Below are 22,525 nucleotides of genomic sequence, written 5' to 3'. Positions count from 1 at the left end.
AACTGCATTAAAATTCTACCCCCTTCCAATAAAGCTTAATGAAGAATCCAACAGGAATGGGCCACTGACTGGACTGGACACAAGCTTCAAAGTTTTGAGCCCACAGAGAGAGAGAGAGAGAAATGGGGTTTAACGTCCACTCGACACAAACTAGGTCATTTCGGGACTAACACATGGTTCAATTTTATTTCAATAATTCGCTTGCGCGTAGGGGTCTTTAGCAGTGGGAGGAAACCGGAGGACCTGGAGAAAACCCACGAGGTTGGACAGTTGACTCAATGACAGACCGTATGATACAGTGCCCGCGTGCTAACCATTCGGCCATCCAACCCCCCTGTTTTGAGCCCAATCTTATAACATCACAATAACCAAACAATAAACATGATAATCATAACTTTTTATAACTTGCTAAAACCTGTTCAAGTGTAACAAACCCATCAATAAAATCTTCTTCATTTAGTCCATGTTGTGTATATTGATGAACATAGGCTCGTGCTGCAAACATATTCCATGCTTTATCTATGATATGATTTAGTGGACGGATTGGAGATCGACTGTTACTGATCAATGCAGCACATTTCTCGTAACTGTTAAAAGCTCGAGGTTGTATAAGTTTACTGAATCCTAACTCAGGATCTGTCCATGAAGTGTATAACTTAGGATCAAGATAAGATGATGTGTCTGTAGAGATGACATCTTTTCCTCGTAGAACTAACATGTTGGCTAAAGACCGATTGTGTTGAACACTACCTCTTGGTGTCTCATCACCAGCATTAACCTGCCAATCAATACCTGAAAGGAAAGTAAACGGATCAATTACATGTATCAACAAGACAACAGTGAGGCTGATGTCCCCCGCCGAGATCCCCAAATAAATAGATGACACATGTTAATTAATTGCACATCTATTTTTTTCAAAAGTATCGAGCAATCAAACTGATTATCAACTATACACTAAGTCTCACCACTCTCTATCAGATAGAATCAAAGTTATCTTGTCCCAAAGCATCGACCAAGGAAATTGCTTATCTCTGCTTAGCTTTAGCTCAATATGTTAATCATTGAACTCAGTCAAGACAAACATCTACATCAAGTTTAAAAATTCTAGCTCAATTAGATGCAGAGTTGTTATGTTCCAAAGGGTTGACCAATCAAAATGCTTATTGCTCCTTAGCCTAAGCAGACAATTCTCATCATCGAACTTAGTCAAGGTATTGATGTAATGAAACTATATACCAAGTTTCATCATTCTCACTTAATTAGAACTAAAGTTATCGTGTCCCAAAGCATAAACCAATCAAACTGCTTATCTCTACTTACCATAAGCAGAAAATGCTCATCTCCACACTCTATCAAGGCATTGACCTCATAAACACCTACACCAAGTTTGAACATTCTAGCTCAAATTAGAAGGAGAGTTATTGTGTTCCAAAGTCTCGGCCAATCAAATTGCTTATTGCTCTGCTTACCCCGAGCAGAAAATGCTCAATATCGAACTTAGTCAAGGTATTGATGTAATGAAACTATACACCAAGTTTCATCACTCTCATTTAATTGGAACTAAAGTTATTGTGTCCCAAAGCATCAACCAATCAAATTGCTTATCTCTACTTACCCTAAGCAGAAAATGCTCATCTCCACACTCCATCAAGGCATTGACCTAATAAACACCTACACCAAGTTTGAACATTCTAGGTCAATTAGAAGGAGAGTTATTGTGTCCCAAAAAGTGTGACAGGCGGACGGACAAGATACGCCCACATTTTGCAAGAGATGGATAGAGAACAAACTAAAAACAAAAGCGATTTTTCGTACAATCGGAGGCCATATACTATACACCAAGTTTCATCACTCTCATTTAATTGGAACTAAAGTTATTGTGTCCCAAAGCATCAACCAATCAAATTGCTTATCTCTACTTACCCTAAGCAGAAAATGCTCATCTCCACACTCCATCAAGGCATTGACCTAATAAACACCTACACCAAGTTTGAACATTCTAGGTCAATTAGAAGGAGAGTTATTGTGTCCCAAAAAGTGTGACGGACGGACGAACCCATTTTAATAGTCCCCTGCTCTCTTCGAAAGGCGGGGGACAAAAAGTAAAGACAAGATAATGCTTGCTCATATCTTCTGCTTGGATTACACCATCAGTAAATTGTTAAAATTTTCAAGTCTTTCGATTTGCCTCTAAACAATGAAGCTGGAGTTGCTCGTAGCCTAATTTTAAAAAGATACACATGACAAACTTCTATTAAGATTAGATAGACATAACTCTTTCATTCTGTGAGCTCAAAAATGCAGTAATACAGATTATATTGCTCAAACAAAAAGGGGTTCAACCAACATTCTATTTTTCTGCTCTATTAGGGCAGATGAGATGTACCAACAGAGATAGAGAGAGAGGGGGGTTTTAACATCCACTTGACACAACTAGATCATATCGGGCCAATCATATAGTGGGGAATCTATACTATGCCATCTCTTTAACAGACCATCACCTTGTGATTTCACGTCCACACATTAAACCACTAGACCATCCCCCCCCCCACCCCTTACACACTGCTATTTATTTTCTTCTCGAACCTGTTACATCCACTGAAAACCCGATCATACCTTCTTCCATTGCTGCATCAGCTACCAGCATCTGTCGTAGATGTTTTAATAAACCTGGCCAGTGAAAGGAGCTGAACTCCATAGATCTATCAGACATCTGTGGTATATTTCTAATAGTGAGTAGTTTATATTCAGGGTGACCAACTAAATGATGTAATATCATACCTGAAATATAGCATCTATCACTGAAATGACATTGGATCCTTTCATCAAGAAAATAAAGCTTCAACATTGTCTTTCTATGTCAATTCATCCAGTGTGCTTAGCCATACTCCCTTCATTTTGTTTACATGTTTGTGCTGGCGAAAAAGCTGATATTATGAATTTTAGCTTATATCCAGCCCACACAATTTTGGACAAAATGGACATAACCACCAATATTCAGATTACCCTAATCAAAATAGGTATTTCTGGAAAGGAAATTCAAAACAGATTCCAAATTTCAACAAATTGGAAGGTGGTACGGTTTACTTTTTTCATCTTTTGGGGCCATTTGAAATAGATTGATTCACATGATCTTTAGTTAATTGTTTAGTATGATATGATAACAAGCAAAAGATAACAAATATCAAATTAAAAGGCTCATTGTTTTGACAGGTACATTTGCTTGGAATGTTTGTTTTTGTATAGTAGAAAGAGATCCAAACTAGTCAATTTGGAGACACCCTTCTGAAAAAATTCATGCTTTTAAAAAAATTATTAACAAACCATGACTGACTTTTGCAGGGCTTACCTAAATCATTTTGTGAAATATTGTCATCTGATGATGATGCAGGAAGGAAAAGTGACGAAAGTTTATGACAGATGACATGATTTATAGCTTTAAAAGATATCTTTTTAATGTCTAGCAAACGAGAACAAATTTTATGTAAATGATCATTTTCCATGACAACAATGGCATCAGCAGTTTGATATAGATGAGACAAGGTTAATACAGCATTATAGTTCTGTACTATCACTTCACCAGTATTATATGGCCAAACTACTTGATTCATGATAAAAGAATGGGGAAATTCATCTCGTAAGGACTCATTAATAAATGTACCAACACCGGAACCAGTACCGCCTGCGAGACTTAATAGAGACAAAAATCCTGAAAGTCTGTCACATTTCTCTGCTTCTTTTTGCACCATTTCCATAACAGTTTCTTTGACATTTGGTCCATGGATACAATATCCATGAGCCCAATTGTTTCCTGAACCTCTTTTTTGGCAATATTGTTGTTTATCCGGATATTTCCATTTTCCACCTTTTTTTGCTTCCAAGCAGGTCTTTGCTATTACTTTTGATTCCATGTCCACCATGACAGCTCTTGCCTCGATTATATCATGTCCATCCACACGATTGAAAAATCTTTGCACAACTTGATCGCCATATTCCTTGTTTTCTTTAGAGGAGACCATGTGTTGCTTTCCATCTATATCATTACTTATTGTTGAGAATAATTGTCCTCCTACTTGATTACCACACTGGCCTAACTGAACAGTAATCATAGACATTACAGGATAATTTGTATTCTCATTTATTTAAAAGAAATGTCTGCAAATATAAATATTGGGAATATCAGCATTACATTTTTAAAATAACATCTAAAAATAAATTTGGAAAAATAATGATTGCATGAAAAAACGCATTGTTTCATCTGGGATGTCAGTGATCATCATACCCTCTCTCACTCTGGAATCTCAAGTAGCTCACCACTCACACATGAATATATAATCACTGGATCACACAGCATTCTGCACACAGAGAACTATCTACTTTGAGAATAGATCTCTGTTCTGAAGAGTAACCATAATATTCAAAAATTAGAACACTTCTTTATAACATGCAGAACCAATTTGTTTCACATGTTTCATGCAAACAATTTTATTAAACATGCATTATGCAAGAGCTAAATCTGCCTATTGCAGGTCTTTCTTTAGGCCTGAAATGTTATCTAATAGTAAGTGCAGGGGGACTGCACCACACAAAATTTACACAAAAACAAATACAGGGACAAAACATCATACTCAGAAAAACACAAACAACCAAATCAAAAAAAGTGAATGGATCCAGGGGCTAGTCGTAAGCGTCCACTGCGCTGTACAGTCCCGGGTCTGTAGTGACACAGACTTCACTCAAATTTGAAAACAATCAGGAATACAACCCAAAGAAACCATTGATAAGGCCAACTTCAAATTTGGTCAATGGTCACGAGACGAGATGTGAATAGCTAGGGCTAGCAGCCTAGCCCAATCCTAACTCTGGACCTAGCCCTAATGCTTACCCTAACCCAACCCGACAATCTCACCAACAATCACGTGCCCTAATGTTATTCACATCTCAGCAACCTTGACTAAAATTGATCTGTCCTTAACAAATAGCCCAGGAAGAACACCAACAATTTGTTAATTAAATAATAAATTAGGCGACCATACTCCTCAAGTGGGTTCTACCTCCAGACTTGATGACATACTTAATTATCTAGTACAGAGCAGACACCGTATAATTGTTCAGCGATAATGCATTTGCGACCTGAGAACTAATCGTGTGGTAATAACATATATTCGTCCTGATTAAATTATGTTGTTTTCTATCGAAATGGGATTGTCGGAATGTGAGATAACTCTAAGGGAGATAACTGGAATTCACGGCATTACAAAATTTATATACTCTATTTATTTAGAAACGAAACGAAGAAAGTAATAAGAATGCTAAATTTTGATTTTAATACATTGCCACTTCATATGGTATGTGTATGCGATTGGTCTATTATAACGCTTCTTAAGAGATGAGATCTAAAAAAGCTGAAATTGGTTAAACATATGTTTCTTTTCATATAATTTCCGGTATAAAATATATATTTCCAAAATGGCAGCGCCCAGAATGTGCGCTTCTTTGCGGACAAAATTATTTGTAAACAGACATTCCAGCTGTAGTTTTCAGGTGTGAAATTAACGTAAAATTACTTTTCTATTCGCAGCTTGGGGCATAAATGATTCCATTTACAAAGATGTCATTTCACTATGAGTCAGTCTGCTGACAAACGTCAATTGAACTATAGGATAGGCCCTACAGTACTGAGTACAGTACTAATAAACTACTGTCTCATGAACCATCGTAAATTTTAAACGGATTTCTTCGATTATGATCAAACTACTTAACTTTGGTTATTGTAAACTTACCTGTGTGATTGAAATCAACTCCCGTTAATTAAAATCCATAGTATTCGTCGAGTCAGACTAAATAATCTAACCCCAGGAGCCATCAGATTCAGAATCTGGATTATTCAATCTAGACAATCCATAACATAACAATACAGTACATGTGTCCCTGGGTTAAAAGTCAGGTACACGTAAGCTCTGTAAAAATGAAATGGGGTTTAATGAAGACGGGCTTAAACCATACAGTGTGCTATGCTAGAGGGAACTTCTGCCCGGGCCAATGCAACACTACTTGTACAAATTCTTATATCGAATTCTAACTGTCAAGGGTTCTTTTATGTGCCCGCCAAGATGTACACGGGACCTCTGCCAAGGGGAAACCGTGCTGGAAAATCCCACCATGGCTCCCGTAAGTTCAGTAGTGTTGCATTATAGTATAATGTTTGATATATACGTACAGTAGCAAAGAATTATATGTGATTCTTTCTTTGCTCTCCAGTAACAAGTTTGGACCCTATTGCACATCTGTGACAGTCTGATATTTAAACAATTGTTTTACAGACCTTTCTGTATTGGATTGTAGCTATGTTTCCCAGATAATAACCATCTTACATATATATATATTATGTACTATTTAGACTCGTATATCAAGACACTTTATTTTATTGCCATATATTATTATGATATATGCCAGTCATTATCAGTGTTTTTTCTTTCATTGAAATTGGCTTTCATATCGCAAATACAAAATGTCAAAATGATTCTTGCAATAAAGCCATATTCTATACACATTTACAGTCCTCAGTAATTGTAACCTAAATTAAGGTTTATAATTGTTTATCAAGATGCTATTGTTCTGTTTTAAAGGTTTTAAGAAATGCTTTTTTCTGGAAGTCCGATCAAGAAGAAAAAGTAGAAGAACATGAACCAGTAGTAAAAACAATATCACGTCTTAAATCTTCAAAAATGCAAACGTAAAAACTGATTTTTTTGTAGACCTATAAAATATTGAACAATGTTAAAGATATTAGACACTAGTGGAACAATTCATTCTACATTTAGAAAACCACAGAGATCATAATTCCAGCACTGAAATGTTGGTAAAATTAAGTAATTAGCTTTTGTGCTCAACTTGTTATAAATGATATTAAAGAGTGGAAAAGCTATCCAATGTAATGGGACTAGTTAGTCAATTTTGTACATTTCATTCACAAGAATATAGAGTTGATCTAAAGTGTTTCATTTATTACAGGCATTCCAGATTAGTAAAAGGATACAAACCACCAGAAAACCTAGAAGTCAAAGTAAAAGAAATTGTTCAAGAGATTTTGGGTGAAGTTCCTGAAGACGTGACATCATTACGTCTAAATGATAGAAAAATGAAATTCAAGGTCGTCAATGATAGTTTTACTCTCAGTCCTTATCATATCAAATTAGAAAAATATCATTGGCATAGATAGTCAGAAATAGAAATCAGATAGGAATAAAGCGTGATTATTTTACTTCAGTTCTGATAAAAGCAGCATTTTGAGTGTAATTGTCTTGAAGATCTTTTACTTTAAGAAAGTGTATGATTGAATGGAATTAGGTACAACATACACATGAAATTTAAGTTACCTTTGTTAAGCAAAAATAGAAAATGGTGCAAAAACTCTCAAAGTAGGTTAATCAAATGTCAAACTTTATCTGTTAATAACCAAATTGCATCTTTGGAACAAGTTTCAGACAGAAGGCTGTAGTTCCGTCCAGTTTCAAAAAAAGGGACTACTATTCGACAGACAGTTAAAGTCTGTTTAAGAGTTATAAAAATATCTAATGCTGTTGTTGTTGCCAAATTTTCCCCATCATAAAGGCTATACGTTACAGTGTGTTAGAAAGTGTAACTAATTTAATTTTTTCTATTATATACTTGTGTGAAATATGTCGTCACAAACGATATTCAATTGATATTGAATAAATGGTGTATTTTGTATTATAATTATGTTACATTTTATACATTTCAGATATTAACAAAACTGATGACAGAATTAGATCACAATGTTAGTAATAGAGAACTTAGTAACATGAACAGTTTGAAAGATGTTTTAAATTATTTTAAAACTGAAGTCAGAGATACTTCTGTATATGAGGACTTAGCTAAATTAAACTTACCAAAAAATATTCACATCGCTCTAAATTCAGTGAAGTTTGATCCAGAAAAAGACACATTTTTCAAGGGTGTGACTGCATTTCCTAATAATGAAACTATTATAACAAGTTTAAGAAGGAAACATAGAAGTAATAGAAATGACTAAAACAGTGAATGTAATGATAGCGTAGTATAGTTGTGTGATCTATCTTTAGTGTATTAAATATAATGTATCTTGCTAGTGTTCTTTCTTCTTATCCCAAAGAAATTTAATAGTATTACTGTGGTTAAAACTTGTGGTCCCACTAGAGGTCACAATTATTATCCTATTTATATCACCGTTACACCCTAAAGATGGTTGAGTTCTGCCAGACAAAAATGGACGCTCCTTATATGCAAATAGTGTTAAAGTATGTATTACCAAGGTTGTGGACACTCTAGAAGTCACAATTTTTATCCGAATTTGTTGAAACTTGAAATATAAACCAAAGATCGTGGTTCCTTTTGATATTTGCGGCGCATATTGGACTGTAACATCCTGGTCCTGGATTATGGCGCCAGATTGTACGAAATTTCATGTTTTTAGCTGGTGGGCCCTATAAGATCATAATTTCTATCAAATTTCAAAAAATGTTTAAATTATCACTGTTAAACCCTAATGACGACTGAGTTCCAATTTCATGAAAATTGGACCGAAACTGCCTGATAAAATGGCGGCTCCTTGTACGCAAATAGTGTAAAAGTATGTCATACCAAGAAGTCACAATTGTTATCAGATTTTGATGAAACTTAAAATATATGTCTATGTCCCAAAAATCTTGTTTCCTTTCGTTATTTGAGCATATCAGACCGTAACTTCTGGATCACGGCCCTGGATTGTACAAAAAAATTGTGGTTTTTATACGCCCACATTTTCATGTGGACGAATATTGTCGTCGCCCCTGTCCGTCCGGACGTCCACAATTGTTTGTGAACACTCTACAGGACACAATTTTCATCCGATTTCAAAGAAACTTGAAATATAGGTTTATCATCCTAAGATCTCGGTTCCTTTTGATATTGGCATGTATCGGACTGTACCTTCATGGATTATGGCCCTTGATTGTACGAAAAATCACGTTTTTAGCTTGTGAACACTATACAGATCACAATTTTTATCTGATTTGCTTTAAACTTGAAATGTATGTTTATAACCCACAGATCTCGGTTCCTGTCGATATTCACTCATATCGGACCATAACTTCCGGAATTATGGCCCCCGATTGTACGAAAAATCGCGTTTTTAGCTTCAGGTCCCGCTAGAGGTAACAATTATTGTCCGATTAAAAAAAAAACGTTTGAATATATCACCTTTACACCCTAAGGTTGGTTGAGTTTGAATTTCGTGAAAATCAGACCAAAACTGACAGACAAAATGGCCACCCCTCGTACTCATATAGCGTAAAAATATGGTATATCAAGGTTGTGGACCCGCAAGAGGTGACAATGTTCTTCTGATTTTGATGAAACTTGAAATGTAAGTTTATAACCCAAAGATCTTGGTTCCTTTCGACATTGCGCACATCGGATCGTAACTTCCTGAATTATGGCCCCTGATTGTACGAAAAATCGCTTTTCGTTTAGCTTGTACTCTTATCCATCTCGAGCAAAATGTGGGCGTATCCTGCCTGGCAGCCGCTGGTTAGTTTGCGGATTCTCTAGAGGTCACTATTTTTCTATCCGATTTTAAAAACCATTTAAATATATCACCATTCCACCATAATGAAGGTTAAATTTGAATTTCATGAAAATCAAAACATAACTGCCCGATAAAATGGACACTTTTTATACACAAATTGTGTAAAAGTATGTAATACGAAGGTTGTGGAAGTCACAATTTTTAAATGATTTTGATAAACTTTATATCCTGAATATCTCAGTCCCTTTCAATATTTTCGCATTTCAGACCATAACTTTCTGTATTATGGCCTCGGATTGTACGAAAAATCGCTTTTGTTTTTAGTTTGTTCTCTATCCATCTCTTGCAAAATGTGGGCGTATCTTGTCCGTCCACCTGTCACACTTTTTGGGACACAATAACTCTCTTTCTAATTGAGCTAGAATGTTCAAACTTGGTGTAGGTGTTTATTAGGTCAATGCCTTGATGGAGTTCGAAGATGAGCATTTTCTGCTTAGGGTAAGCAGAGATAAGCAATTTGATTGGTTGATGCTTTGGGACACGATAACTTTAGTTCTAATTAAGTGAGAGTGAGGACACCGTAGCTTTATTATCTCAATACCCTGACTAACTTCGATAATGAACATTTTCTGCTAGGGGTAAGCAGAGCGATAAGCAATTTGATTGGTCGAGACTTTGGAACACAATAAACTCTCCTTCTAATTGAGGTACAATTTTCAAACTTGGTGCAGGCGTTCATTAGGTGAATACCTTGATGGAGTTCGATGATAAACATTGTCTGCTTACGTAAGCAGAGATAAGCAATCTGATTTGCTGATGCTTTGGGGCACAATAACTTTGGTTATAATGAAGTGAGAGCGATGAAACTCCAAATATAGATTCATTATATCATTACCTTGACTAAGTTCGATGGTGAGAATTTTCTGCCTAGACAAAGGAGTGATGAGCAATTTGACTGGTCAAGACTTTGGAACATAACAAGCCGGCTTTTAATTGAGGTACAATGTTTTAACTTGACGTAGATGTTCATTAGGTGAATGTCTTGGCTGAGTTCAATGATTAACATTTCGAGCTGAAGCTAGGCAGAGCTAATCAATTTCATTGGTCAATGCTTTGGAACAAGATAATTTTAATTTTATCTGATACAGAGTGATGAAACTTAGAGTATAGTTTGATTGCTTGATACTTTTGAGAAAAAATAAATGTGCAATTAATATGTGTCATCTATTTATTTTGGGATTTCGGGGGGGTATGGGGGGGGGGGGGGACATCTCACATCAGCCTCGCTGTTGGCTTGTTTAGCTTGTTCTCTATCCATCTCTTACAAAAATTTATCAACAATACATCAAGCTTTGGGTGCAACCTTTGACGTCACTCAGCGGATATCCCTAAGCATCGGGTTGCTGGTTGGGGAAACCCTTAAATTTTTGTCTTATATGCGCTCCATGGGTGTTTTTAGAGAATCCAGTATTTTTTTAATAAGACTGGATGTTTCTACTTTCCATATATACCAAAATTGCCATACTTGTATTGGAAATAACCACCCATCCAATCTGTATAAAAATTTAAATGCATTATTTAAATTGGTAAAACGAAAGAGCGTGTCTTAATTTCAACAATTTCTGTAAATTATTTCCAGAGTTGAAGTCCTTGTTTCAGTTTTTTAGAACCTTGTGAACCCTCAAACGACGAAAATTTAATCTGATCAGTATGAAATTGTCTTGTAAATGAACCGAATTACATGTACCTACAAAAAAATAAATATGCGACAACCCTTGTCGACCACTGTGGGCGTATGTTTTGTTGCCTAGCTAGAAACATTGGGGTCATCAATGCCTATCAATATTCATAATCTGCAGCTGGTTTATGTCCCTGTTGCCAAAAACCTTGTGAATGCATTAGAGGCTACCTTTTCAAGTTAAGTTGGAAACAATGGATTCATAAGAGGATGAACCCTAGAGATAGGATTTCTTCTAGGATCCTAGGTCCTTATCAAATTTGCTCAACATACAAGCTTTCCTATCAGATAAGCTGCAGTTGTGTGGGCGTAAATTCCACATTTTGCATGGCTTTCTTTTCTGCATTTTTTCATAAAAACTACTGTCAATTCCCATTTTTATACGCCCACATTGAAATGTGGTTGTATATTGCTGTCGCCCCCTTCCGTCCGTCTGGCATCCACAATTACTTGTGGACGCTCTATAGGCTACAGTTAATATCCGATTGACTTTAAATGTATACACAGTGTTTAAGGTTAGTTTTGTATACTAAACGTTAGCATGGGGCAGAACTTTATAAAAACGAAACAAATTCTAATGGTTTTCTGATAATTACTTAATGAGTTGTTACTCTTAATCAGATTTTAATGTATTATAAATGTTTTATTACCGAAAAAAGTAAAAATATATGTGACAACTCTTGTTGACTGCCCGGACGATATAGCTGCTGTGGGTGTATGTTTCGTTGCCTGGCATGACTTTATACCGCCTAATGGAAATTGTGTGTGGTGTAACATCTTTAACGAGACAATGTAGACAGTTTCTTATTTTGTAGGAATGAGGCCATAATGGATTTCAGGTACCTACATCTGTGCAAATAGGTATAAAATAAAGTTACTGGACCTGTAAGAACAGGAAAATGTATACATTTGCTCATAGAGGTTGCCTACGACAGCTTAACGATTGGCGGTTAAGCTCACTCTGCTAATATAATTACTGTGCTTGGCCAGTCATCTTGGACAACAAAGCTACATGTGTGAGTGGGTACAAGTTTTGCTGCATGTCAACTGCAGTCAACCTATGGGGTTTTAAGGTTGAATTCGGGTAGATAGGGTTCACGCTGTCAGTAGCAAAAGTTGCATAATACATGTAATTTGATCTGTATGACGAAAAGTGGGCCTGCAGCTTCCGTGGCAGGTCACGCGTAAGGAAAATACAAAGCTAGTTACATGATTAGGGCATCATGGGTTCAGATTCACATCAGCGAGAAGCACCTCATGCAGAAAGGGTATGCACAAATCTTGTCAATCAAGCAGCTTAGGATTTGATCTATACTACTGCAAGATCCAGTCTAATAAGTACCACATAACAAGCAAGCATTGGTTTTATATGAAATTATTCACAAAATAAATGTTTACAACAATATGATGGTTATCTTTTAAAATTCTTATTAACATTTGGAATTAATAGTCATGAAGATGTGGATAATTCTTAGAAAACCATGTACATCTCTCCATTAATTAGTGAAATACAGTGGAACTCGGACAATGATCTTGTGGATATTTGTCATTCGTTATTAAAATTTTCATATATGATACACACACATTGTTTAACATGTGTCTTATTTTTTGCCATTCACTTTTCTCTCTTTCATTGCTATTTCTTTCTCTATTTCGGCACATGCTCGTTCAATTTCATAGTTTTTACTGACTAAACCAACCCATCTAGTTTCCAGTTCTTTTAGTTTACCCCCAGCTTGGGATTGTTCATTTTTACGTTGCCAATTTATTTCTTGAATCTTTTTTCTTAGATCTTGAAGCTGTTTCTGTGCATTTTCAACCATTTTAGCTAGAACTGAATTGTATGATTTCCATGCATTTGATCCATATTCCGACATTATTTCCAAATTTAAAATTCTTGTTGCTTGATGTTCCAACTGAGCCTGTGAATTGTCCACACATTCCATCCATGCAGCAACATCTGTCATCTTTCCAGCGGAAGGTGCTGGTAATTCATAACGTTTCATGCTCAACATATCCATTGGAAGACGAGCTTGCAAGCGTTCAAATTCGTTTTTCATAATTTCAGTTTCAAAGGCGTCATAATTTGGTGTTGGTAAATAATCAAGATAATTTTTGGTAGGCCTATATCTTCTAGTTTCCTCTTCTACTAAGGCAACGGCAGCCTCTCTAACGCCAGTCTCGTCATAACCTTGATCATAATATGGTAACGCATCTACAATAACTTCGCCAGCCATGTTGCAAGTTAATTAGACCGTTTATTCTTTTTTCAGCACAAAGAACTTTCAGGGGAAACCACTCTAAAATGTTTAAAGTCCTAGATCGGTAGTCTCTATCATCCAGAAAAATATTCTACGAATATATAATTATTATATATACAATATATACGTAGACCCATAGATGCGTAGACCATAGATCAAGATTTATATTATATTGACCTCCATGACGTAGACTGGATAACGAATATACGTTGAAGACTAGGAGGTTGTGGATTGTGCGTTAGGGTTAGGGTTGGTCCAGAGTTAGGGTTAGCGCTAGCCTAGTAGTTCAGCTCTGAACGTAGGTCTCATTACACTCGGCCGAGTGTAATGAGACCTACGTTCAGAGCTGAACTAGCGCTAGCCATAATTTACATCTCGACGAAATCTGCAGCGATCCATCTACTTGAGTACTTCATTCCTCGAGCTAACCGTAGACAGGCAGCCTAAGTTTGGGATGGTCCTAATCCTTACCATAACCTTAACCCACATATGACATCATATTGCTAAAATGTGCAGGACCGTCTCCAATCTAGCGTTCTCTCACAATAAGCGCATTCTGAACATCAGTGACACGCTACCTGGCATTAAATTTTAGTACGGTTACTAGACTACACTCAAAAATTATTTCATTTAGATTCAAACAATCAAAGAATTAGTAATAAAAGGCTGGGACAGGCGAGCTGAAAAATAACAGGACTACAAAAACTTGATTGAAAAAGAGTAAAATGTTGACTACCGCCTTGGAGGATGGGTTGATAACTTGATAAGGTCAACTTTGAGTTAGATCAAAGGTCAATGTAAACAGGGTTAGCGCTAATCCCAACCCTACTCGTGGACTTATATTTACATCTCCGCGACCGTGACAATAATTGAGCTGGCCTTAACAAATAGATTTATACTATTTATTATAACTCTATGATTTAGCCCAGTGATTCTCAACCAGTGTGCAGCAGCACACAGGTGTGACGCGAGATCTTCCAAAGTGTCCCGCGAAATTTTGAATGGCACACTAAGAAAATGCGAAAAACCATGTGATCCCAATTGGATTCACTGGTGTCTACTGATAAGTTCATCTGTGTGTTAAATTTAGATTGAGTTATTCTATGTGTCTATGACTAGTCTCTGTCGAGTGTGTCTACTATAGGGTTGTATTCCGTCTGACTTATCATGTTTGTATTCTGCAAAATTAAAATATATTTCATATATATTTAGGCAGGTGTGCCGGTATATTTTCAAGTGTTCCAAGGTATGCCGTTGGCAAAAAAAGGTTGAGAACCACTGATTTAGCCCTTTGGAGCGTGCACTTTGTAGACAAAAGGGAAACAACTTTTGTACAGCCATCAACTTCGCCAAAATGAACCGCATCATCATAACAGCAGACGATTTTGGGTATAGCAAAGAAAGAAATATGGGGATTGTGGAATGTTTTTTGAGCGGGACTGTGACAACTATATCTTTACTTGTAAATGGTATCCATTGTGAAGATGCCATTCAACTAGCTGCTAAACACAATATTCCACTGGAGAGAATAGGTATCAGATCAGTCATTTGACGCTAGAAAAAGGATTCTACTTGTAATAGGCCTAGTTATAAATATTATGGATAAAAACTGATATAGACCTACACAGTAACCATAGTCCATAAGAATCTTTTTTTTTCTAGTGACAGTGTATTTAATAAACTGTAAATAGTAAACTACACAGTGAAACTTAAACAGCACAGATGTCAAAATATAACCCAGTTTTTAGGCCTATTAGTAGCATTTACAAATTGATAGCAAACAAGCTCATAAAGTGATAATAATTGATGAAAGTAACACATTTATTATAACCATGTGCAATACATCATAATATTAGTCAAATCAATGTCAATAGTTCTGGTACATTGAATTTAAATCTCAGTAAATAAATCTGAAAACTAAATTTAATAATAATTTGCTATTTGACTAGTTTAATAGTCAATATTTTTCTTGCAGGTCTACATTTAAATTTATCAGAGGGAACACCTTTGTCACTTCCAGAATATGTAGCAAGTCTACTGAATAAAGAAGGGTTTTTCCGTGGAAAGATTGGATTTTGTAATGCCATCAAAGCAAGACTAATAAAATATAATGAGGTATCATTTAATTATGTATTGTTAAATGGTCGAGAGCGAGACATTAAATAATATATTGTAACAACAAGAGGGCCTACGGCCCGAGTGTTTTTACAATATATTACGCAATGTCTTAAGCTCGATGCCATTAAATGACTTAAAATACAGACATTGTGCACATGCTTTTACAGTGAAATTCGTCACGTAAGTCCAATATTTCATTAGTATAAATAATGTACGATTGGTAAGTTGCATGTACCATTATTTGAAATAATGGCAAACCAACATCAAAGGGCGAATTCACATCTGTATTTTAAGAATAATTAATAGCATTTTATGTACTGGTAACTGAGAACAGTTTAAACAGCCAGTTTACATTTTCACAATCAAGATTTAACATATTTTCACAATCAAGAAACATTTAACTTCATTTTCACAATCAAGTTTATTCCATGATTTTTGATTCCCACTAAAATATTGGATAATCACTTGAAAATCCATCTTATTTATTTATTGCTTTATACCTTGTAGGTTAAACTAGAGATTAAAGCTCAGATAGATAAATATCGTATATTAACTGGAAGATTACCATTACATGTAGATGGACATCAACATGTTCATGTCACAGGTTAGTTATTAAAGGCAAAATTTCACATGGTAGCCCTTAAAGATACATTATGGGAGATTTGATAACGAGTTGGCAGTTCTCACTATAATAATTAAAAACTAGATAACGTAAAGGCAATTTGCTGAAAATTTCATTCAAATATGAACTGAGAACTAAGCAAATGAAATTTCTGCCTAGCCTCGGTCATCATTACTAAAGTCAGTACAATAAATAGCATAGTCTCGATTATCTATTAAATCGTTTAATCGAGAAGGAAAGTTATGCAGTAAATCGGCTCACAATCCACTTAAGATCGCAGGCTAGCGATGCCATCTAGTGTTGATTATGGTCTGGATAAGTTAATTAATGTCGAGTTAATAATTTAGATAACATTTCAGGCCTAAAGAAAGACCTGCAATAGACAGATTTAGCTCTTGCATAATGTATGTTTAATAAAAGAAGTTTAAAATGTAAAGAAACAGCCCATATGAGGTCTTAAAATTTTTAAAGTTTCAGCTCAATCAAAACATTATGGGACTCATTTAAGCAAATCTATTGCTCAGTTGTAATCAAGATCATCACTCACAACTGTCAATTTGGAATAGCATGGAATTTGTGAATCTGTAATTAATCACTGAAAGTTTGTATAAGATTAACATAAAGTACTGTAAATACATAATGTGCTTGGAATGTCTTGAATAGTATGGAAATTATTTAGTCTTTTTCATTCCTTGTGGAAGATGGGGCCGTCACAGTAGATTTCCATTGATTACACTTACTGCTTTGTAGTTTGTTGGATATGTCTTTACATTAGTTTCAATATGTATAATGTAACATATGTATTTTACATTTGTTAGTCCCAATATTTACTGGTACTATTATACCATAAAGATGTAATTACAATTTCATCACAGAAACTGACGCACTGTATAAATAATGTCTTAGTTGGTATGTAAAATGAATTCAAAATTTGATTTCAAACACATAGATAAAAGACAACTAAATATGGCAATATTATCTTCAAATAGTAGTTTGAGTTAGAATAAATGGTTTTATATCAGTTCTTACATAATTTTAACCTTAATTCTGGAAAAATACTATAGTGCTTTACTGATGATATTATATTTTCATATTACAGATATAAGAGAAATATTTAGTGATGTTTTAAAAGCAAATGGTATAAACTGTACAAGACAATGTGGAGAATTAAATATTGACAAATATTTATATATAGATGATGCTAGAAGAAGGTTTTATGTAGAAAAATCAGAAGAATCAGGGATAGCTAAAATTGTTTTTAGGAACAATGGGATATGGTGAGTATCACGATTATGTAGCACATAAAAATGAATTTCAACACTTGAACATCACATTGTCAATAGTTGATCTATTAACACTGCTTCTTATATTGTCCAAATTTCAGTCATTTTCAAAACAAAGAAAAACATGCTTAGTGAATTTTCAAACATCTGTCAATATTATTTGTGGCTACTGAATGATTGATTTGCATTTCATTTTGTTAAGTATAACAACTCTTTCAATATTTGCCAAAGTCTTTGATTTTTTTAATATTTTAGGTGTCCTGACTATTTTGTTGGATTAAGTACAAGTGGTGCTGATATGAATATAGAAAGATTAAAAGCTGCTATAACTAAAGCTTTTAATTTCAATACTGGAGATGCAACAAAACAATTTGTATGTGAGATTATGGTACATCCTGGCTATTGTACTAAACAAGATGGGGGTTGTGGTTGTGGACCAGATGACTTCTCTAAAATACAAGATCGAGAGCATGAAATGGATATTCTAAAAAGTGATAAACTTAAAGAGACTTTTAGTGAACTTGGAGTATCTTTAATATCTTATTGTAACATAAAAGTGAGTTAACCTTGTCAAGTACAAAATTGCAAAATAAATTCCTACCTTGCAATCCATATTTAGTCTTAATATGTATGTGTAATTCATCATAATTATTGTGAAACACGAAACTGATGCATCTTGAATTTAATACTATTGAAAAAAAAGTCAAATTAACATTAATCTGACCACTGTAGGTTATAACAACAGAAGTAGGAAACTGCAATGGGATAATTTTTGTTGGTTAGATTTCAAGGAAAATGGATCTTCATTTAATTAATCCTTAAAAATGTGTATTAAATTAAATGTGACTAGCAATATATACAATCGACACAACAAGATAATTTCTGGACTAACATGGTTCAATTTTATTTCAACAATTCGCTTGAGTGTAGGTGTGGGAGGAAACCTAGAGGACCCACAGAAAACCCACTAGGTTGGAGAGGCAACCCTACTCCTTGTCACGTACAAAAGGGGAATCGGAACCTTGGCACTTCACTCAGTGGCAGACGTTATGATCTAACTCGCATGAGTTAAACCAGTCGGCCACCCAACCCCCATTTCCATATGGGAGACACCTACAGAGTGATACAAACAAATCAAAAGTTAAATAGAAACACACAGTTCACATATGTGATTCTGACATGAACTCCCACTGAAACAGGTCAGATCTAATATCGAAAATATAAAAAAATTAAAGATACATTATGGGAGATTCGATAACGAGTTGGCAGTTCTCACTATAGTAGTTAAAAACTAGATAATGTAAAGTCAATTTGATAAAAAAATTTATTCAAATTAATTCACTATAAATCGAGAACTAAGCGATTGAAATTTCCACCTAGCCTTGATTATCATTACTAAAGTCAGTACGATAAACAGCATAGTCTTGATTATCCATTTAATTGTTAAATCATGATGGAAAGTTATATAGTAAATCGGCTCATAATCCACTAAAGATCGCAGGCTAGCGATGCCATCTAGAGTTGATTATGGTCTGGATAGGTTAATTAATGTCTAATTAATAATTTAGATAACAGTTCAGGCCTAAAGAAAGACCTGCAATAGACAGATCTGTTTAATGTATGTTTAAACAAAATTTAGATGTTAATCAGATTGGGCAACAGGCTGCATTTGGCAGTTTAATTTCTAACACTGACTGACCATAATTTCTTGCTTTTTAAAATATATAAAATTATTGGAACATTAATTCAATATACAATTGTAAATTCTATTTCATCATCTATGCATTTACTCCAGTGAATATTTCGGGTTATAAGAAATTTGATGGAAGAAGCCCTTCTGGTTTGGCAATTTTGCCACCACTTTTAATCACATTCCCTATGAAAGTTTCAAGTCGCGACACCGGTCCTCCTCCAACCGCTACACTTCGTAGTTTCGGCACATATTCGTTAAACAAACAACTTAACAGTTTGAGGAATTGGTTTCTAAACTGATCGTGCAGTAAATGTCCTGTCACATAAAGCATATCATATATCATTGTGGCTGTTATATCAGGTTGGGGTGGAGAATTTAACACTCTAGATAACCAAATCCATGCATGTTCTATTCCAAATGGGTGAACACTGTTACTGCCCCTTGGTGGTGAAGTCACCAAGATGGCGGCATACAGTCTCATTACTCCTGACATTCTCTTTAAGAATTTATCCTGATCTTCAATAACACCATCTTCTACTTTGTATCCTAAATATCTGAAAAAAAATCAATTGAGCTACAAAAGATAAGTTTTAAGGTAAAGCAGGCACACTGGCAACCAACAATATATCTTGATACTATCATAAAATAGTGAATTTGATAATCTCAGTTGTCAAAGTTAGTCAATACAGCTTGCAGGATTATCTCCCCTTAATGCAAAGAATAACCTTTGCAGTGCTATATTAAAATCATGTGATCTCCCTTCACAAATGATATTTTCACTTGCAAATTCAAGATTACAATTTGATCGAAACTTTGACTATTTGCAATCAGAAACTCATAATTACCATCAATACGACATGGTTCTAAAGCAGCATTATATTCAGTCATTGTTTTTTGAGGCACGCGATCGCCTGCCACGCACCTGAATGTCGACCAAGGGGAGGTTTTTCTCCCTCGCCTTAAACTTGAAAATCGCTCACCTTATTTGTAAAACATGGGACATACATATTTTGTTTTAAAAAGAGTGTGATAGACTAACATTCCGATCGCTGCCATTGTGAACATCTATTTAGTGTATTTGATTAGTGTATAATGTGATCGCACATGGTAATAAAATTCTGATGAATATGCTGCTTTTTAAAGATGGTACATTATGCATCATTGGTTTATTAGACTGAAATTTAAAGTAGAACTCTCGTGAGAAGTGAGAATTTACGAGAGTTGGCACGTTAAAATTTCCTATGAGAATAATTCCGGAAGAAATAGATTCTATTTTGATGGAATTTTCAAGCATTTATGATTCTATTTTTTAATAGGGGTTATGTTTTTAAACAAAATTTATACAAGCTATATATATTTAGAAATGTCGATAAGTATTTCTATTGGAATACCATAAGTAGTTTAAGATGATAGCAAAAGTTTGACTTGACCATACGACTACGAGTGCTCTTATTTAGAAGACAATGTTTATTATCATTTATGTAACCAGAAATGATCCCTTACACGAAATTATTGATCTTCATAATTAATCACTCTCCTTAATATCAGATCACTCTCCCTAATTTCTAAATCACTCTTCTTATCGAAACTGGGAGAGCTTTTTAGGGGAGCAATTTTTCAATTTGTTCATTAAGGGGAGCTTTTTTCGGCTCTCCTCTAAAATGCAAACAACAACGACTGTATTTATCGTTATAGATTATAAAAACTTACTCATGGTATTTTTCTAAAGATTGTTTTTCTTGTTTTGGTAGTATAAATGGTATAGTATAGGGACAAGCTTTATGGAAATGGGCTAATAACAAATCACCAATATCTGCATCATGACACCATAGGCCAACTGTTACAGCAGCTATAGCAAATGCTGTTTCATGTTTAGATGATACCTGTTCAGCCCCTTTTTTCTATAAAGAGAAAATAAATTTCATTACGTTCATCACAGACCAGTATTTTATTTTACTATGTTCCAATTAAATTAAAATCTGTAACAATTTGGAGTATCCATTCTTCAGCGAAATGTAGCCTCTAGAGCGTCCACAAGCAAGTGCACGCCGAACAGATGCGGGGCAATAATAATATATGCTCACATTGAAATTGACTTTAAATTTAGAAAGGAAGAGGGAGAGAAATGGGGTTTAACGTCCACTCAACACAAATGAAAAGGCTCATTGTTTTGACCTGTACATTTGCGTTCACAGCTTTCACAACCAATTGTGATTGCCGAAACGACGGACGGACAGACATTGGCGACGACAATATACCTTCACATTTAAATGTGGGCATATAAAAATGAATGTAATGTAGTTTTATAGCACATCAGCTATATTGTACCAAAGACAATGAGATGTAAAGGAGACAAAATTAATATCACAAATGTATTTATATACATTACATAACAAGCAGTTGCCATGCAAGATACGCCCACATTTTGCAACAAATGGACAGAGAACAGGCTAAAAAATATCAGTGGCCATAATCCAGGAACAATTTTTGAAACCAAGTTTCATAAAATTCTGATAAAAATTGTGACCTCTAGATGGTCCACAAGCTAAAAACTTGATTTTTCGTATAATCAGGGGCCATAATCCGTGCCAATATCCAAAGGAACCAAAATCTTCGGGGCATAAAACATATATTTTAAGTATTACATGCTTTTACACTAACCGTCAATGTGCTGTAACAATGTAATATTTGATCAATTTTTAAAATCAAATAAAAATTGTAACCACTAGAGGGTCACAAGCTAAAAACATGATTTTTTTGTATAATCCTGGAAGTTAAGGTCCGACATGCGCCAATATTGAACGAGACCAAGATCTTTGAGTTATAAACATCCACAAGCTAAAAACATGATTTTTTGTACAATCCGGGGCCTATATCAAAAAGAACTGAGATCTTTGGGATATATTATAAACCTATAATTCAAGTTTTGTCAATACTGGATAAAAATTGTGACCTATAGAGTGTCCACAAACAAAGTGTGAGCGGACACGCGGATGGACAGGGGCGATGGCATAATAAGTTCACATGAAAATGTGGGCATAAAAAAACAAATGGAGTTATGCATTGTTCTGTACAATATTATGCTCTTTTTTTATTTTCATTTCCACTCTCCTTAAATGAGAACCTAGTATTATGCAAAAAATTATCAAATCCTTAAATTCCAGAAGGGGTTTTTTTTTTTATGACAAGGTCAAATTTAAATATACGTTCAACCATCGATATTTTCTGAACGAAAAAAAAAA

The 22,525-nt window shown here is 34.9% G+C and overlaps 4 protein-coding genes and 1 non-coding gene across 19 annotated transcripts in view; 2 read left to right on the top strand and 3 right to left on the bottom strand.

Moving 5' to 3' along the window:
• Positions 1-382: 382 nt before the first annotated feature.
• LOC126825085 (tubulin delta chain) lies at positions 383-5,236 on the bottom strand. 8 transcript variants are annotated; one of them, XM_050554543.2, is made up of 4 exons: positions 5,037-5,236; positions 3,350-4,155; positions 2,617-2,781; positions 383-792 (listed from the first exon to the last, which is right to left on the bottom strand). In XM_050554543.2, exons 2-4 carry the CDS (start codon positions 4,113-4,115, stop codon positions 389-391), a joined length of 1,335 nt encoding a protein of 444 aa, XP_050410500.1. In that variant the 5' UTR covers positions 4,116-4,155; positions 5,037-5,236; the 3' UTR covers positions 383-388. The 8 variants fall into 8 exon arrangements, with proteins under 8 accessions (XP_050410500.1, XP_050410504.1, XP_050410502.1 ...); XM_050554547.2 differs by having other exon boundaries at positions 3,350-4,094; XM_050554545.2 differs by having other exon boundaries at positions 5,055-5,236.
• Positions 5,237-5,459: 223 nt separating this feature from the next.
• Positions 5,460-7,153, top strand: LOC126825089 (uncharacterized). The gene is made up of 3 exons (XR_008788576.1): positions 5,460-5,544; positions 6,630-6,736; positions 7,015-7,153. It is a non-coding gene; the product is annotated as an uncharacterized LOC126825089 (transcript).
• Positions 7,154-12,086: 4,933 nt separating this feature from the next.
• LOC126825086 (carbohydrate deacetylase) lies at positions 12,087-18,202 on the top strand. Of its 8 annotated transcripts, none has more exons than XM_056101954.1 (6): positions 12,087-12,322; positions 14,780-15,099; positions 15,543-15,682; positions 16,193-16,289; positions 17,407-17,584; positions 17,846-18,202. In XM_056101954.1, the coding sequence occupies exons 2-6, from the start codon at positions 14,922-14,924 to the stop codon at positions 18,153-18,155; spliced, it is 903 nt and encodes a 300-aa protein (XP_055957929.1). In that variant the 5' UTR covers positions 12,087-12,322; positions 14,780-14,921; the 3' UTR covers positions 18,156-18,202. The 8 variants fall into 8 exon arrangements, with proteins under 8 accessions (XP_055957929.1, XP_050410508.1, XP_050410506.1 ...); XM_050554551.2 differs by lacking the exon at positions 12,087-12,322 and adding an exon at positions 13,675-13,833 and having other exon boundaries at positions 14,784-15,099; XM_050554549.2 differs by lacking the exon at positions 12,087-12,322 and adding an exon at positions 13,675-13,833.
• On the bottom strand, positions 12,666-13,622 carry LOC126825088 (pre-mRNA-splicing factor SPF27). Its single transcript, XM_050554555.2, has one exon. It carries the CDS (start codon positions 13,541-13,543, stop codon positions 12,908-12,910), a length of 636 nt encoding a protein of 211 aa, XP_050410512.1. The 5' UTR covers positions 13,544-13,622; the 3' UTR covers positions 12,666-12,907.
• Positions 18,203-18,896: 694 nt separating the features above from the next.
• The window catches only part of LOC126825082 (mRNA export factor GLE1), a 29,123-nt gene continuing 25,494 nt past the window's right edge, over positions 18,897-22,525 (bottom strand). The window contains exons 15-16 of the mRNA XM_050554537.2: positions 20,994-21,184; positions 18,897-19,837 (exon numbers count right to left, since the gene is read on the bottom strand). Of these exons, the coding sequence (XP_050410494.1) occupies positions 19,399-19,837; positions 20,994-21,184 (630 nt within the window). The 3' untranslated portion in view covers positions 18,897-19,398. The remainder of the gene's footprint in view (positions 19,838-20,993; positions 21,185-22,525) is intronic.

The sequence above is a fragment of the Patella vulgata genome, chromosome 6 (assembly GCF_932274485.2).
Source record: "Patella vulgata chromosome 6, xgPatVulg1.2, whole genome shotgun sequence".
NCBI lineage: Eukaryota > Metazoa > Mollusca > Gastropoda > Patellidae > Patella > Patella vulgata.
The sequence above is the reverse complement of the archived record's forward strand: the minus strand, read 5'-3'. Positions and strand labels throughout refer to the sequence as shown.

Coding starts and splice junctions, on each gene's coding strand:
- LOC126825085 (XM_050554543.2), bottom strand. CDS start 4,115: ATGTCTATGATTACTGTTCAGTTAGGCCAGTGTGGTAATCAAGTAGGA. Junction 2,782..3,349: donor TATTTCACAAAATGATTTAG/GTAAGCCCTGCA, acceptor GCTATATTTCAG/GTATGATATTACATCATTTA. Junction 793..2,616: donor TGATGCAGCAATGGAAGAAG/GTATGATCGGGT, acceptor CTTTCCTTTCAG/GTATTGATTGGCAGGTTAAT.
- LOC126825086 (XM_056101954.1), top strand. CDS start 14,922: ATGAACCGCATCATCATAACAGCAGACGATTTTGGGTATAGCAAAGAA. Junction 15,100..15,542: donor TATTCCACTGGAGAGAATAG/GTATCAGATCAG, acceptor TTTTTCTTGCAG/GTCTACATTTAAATTTATCA. Junction 15,683..16,192: donor GACTAATAAAATATAATGAG/GTATCATTTAAT, acceptor TATACCTTGTAG/GTTAAACTAGAGATTAAAGC.
- LOC126825088 (XM_050554555.2), bottom strand. CDS start 13,543: ATGGCTGGCGAAGTTATTGTAGATGCGTTACCATATTATGATCAAGGT.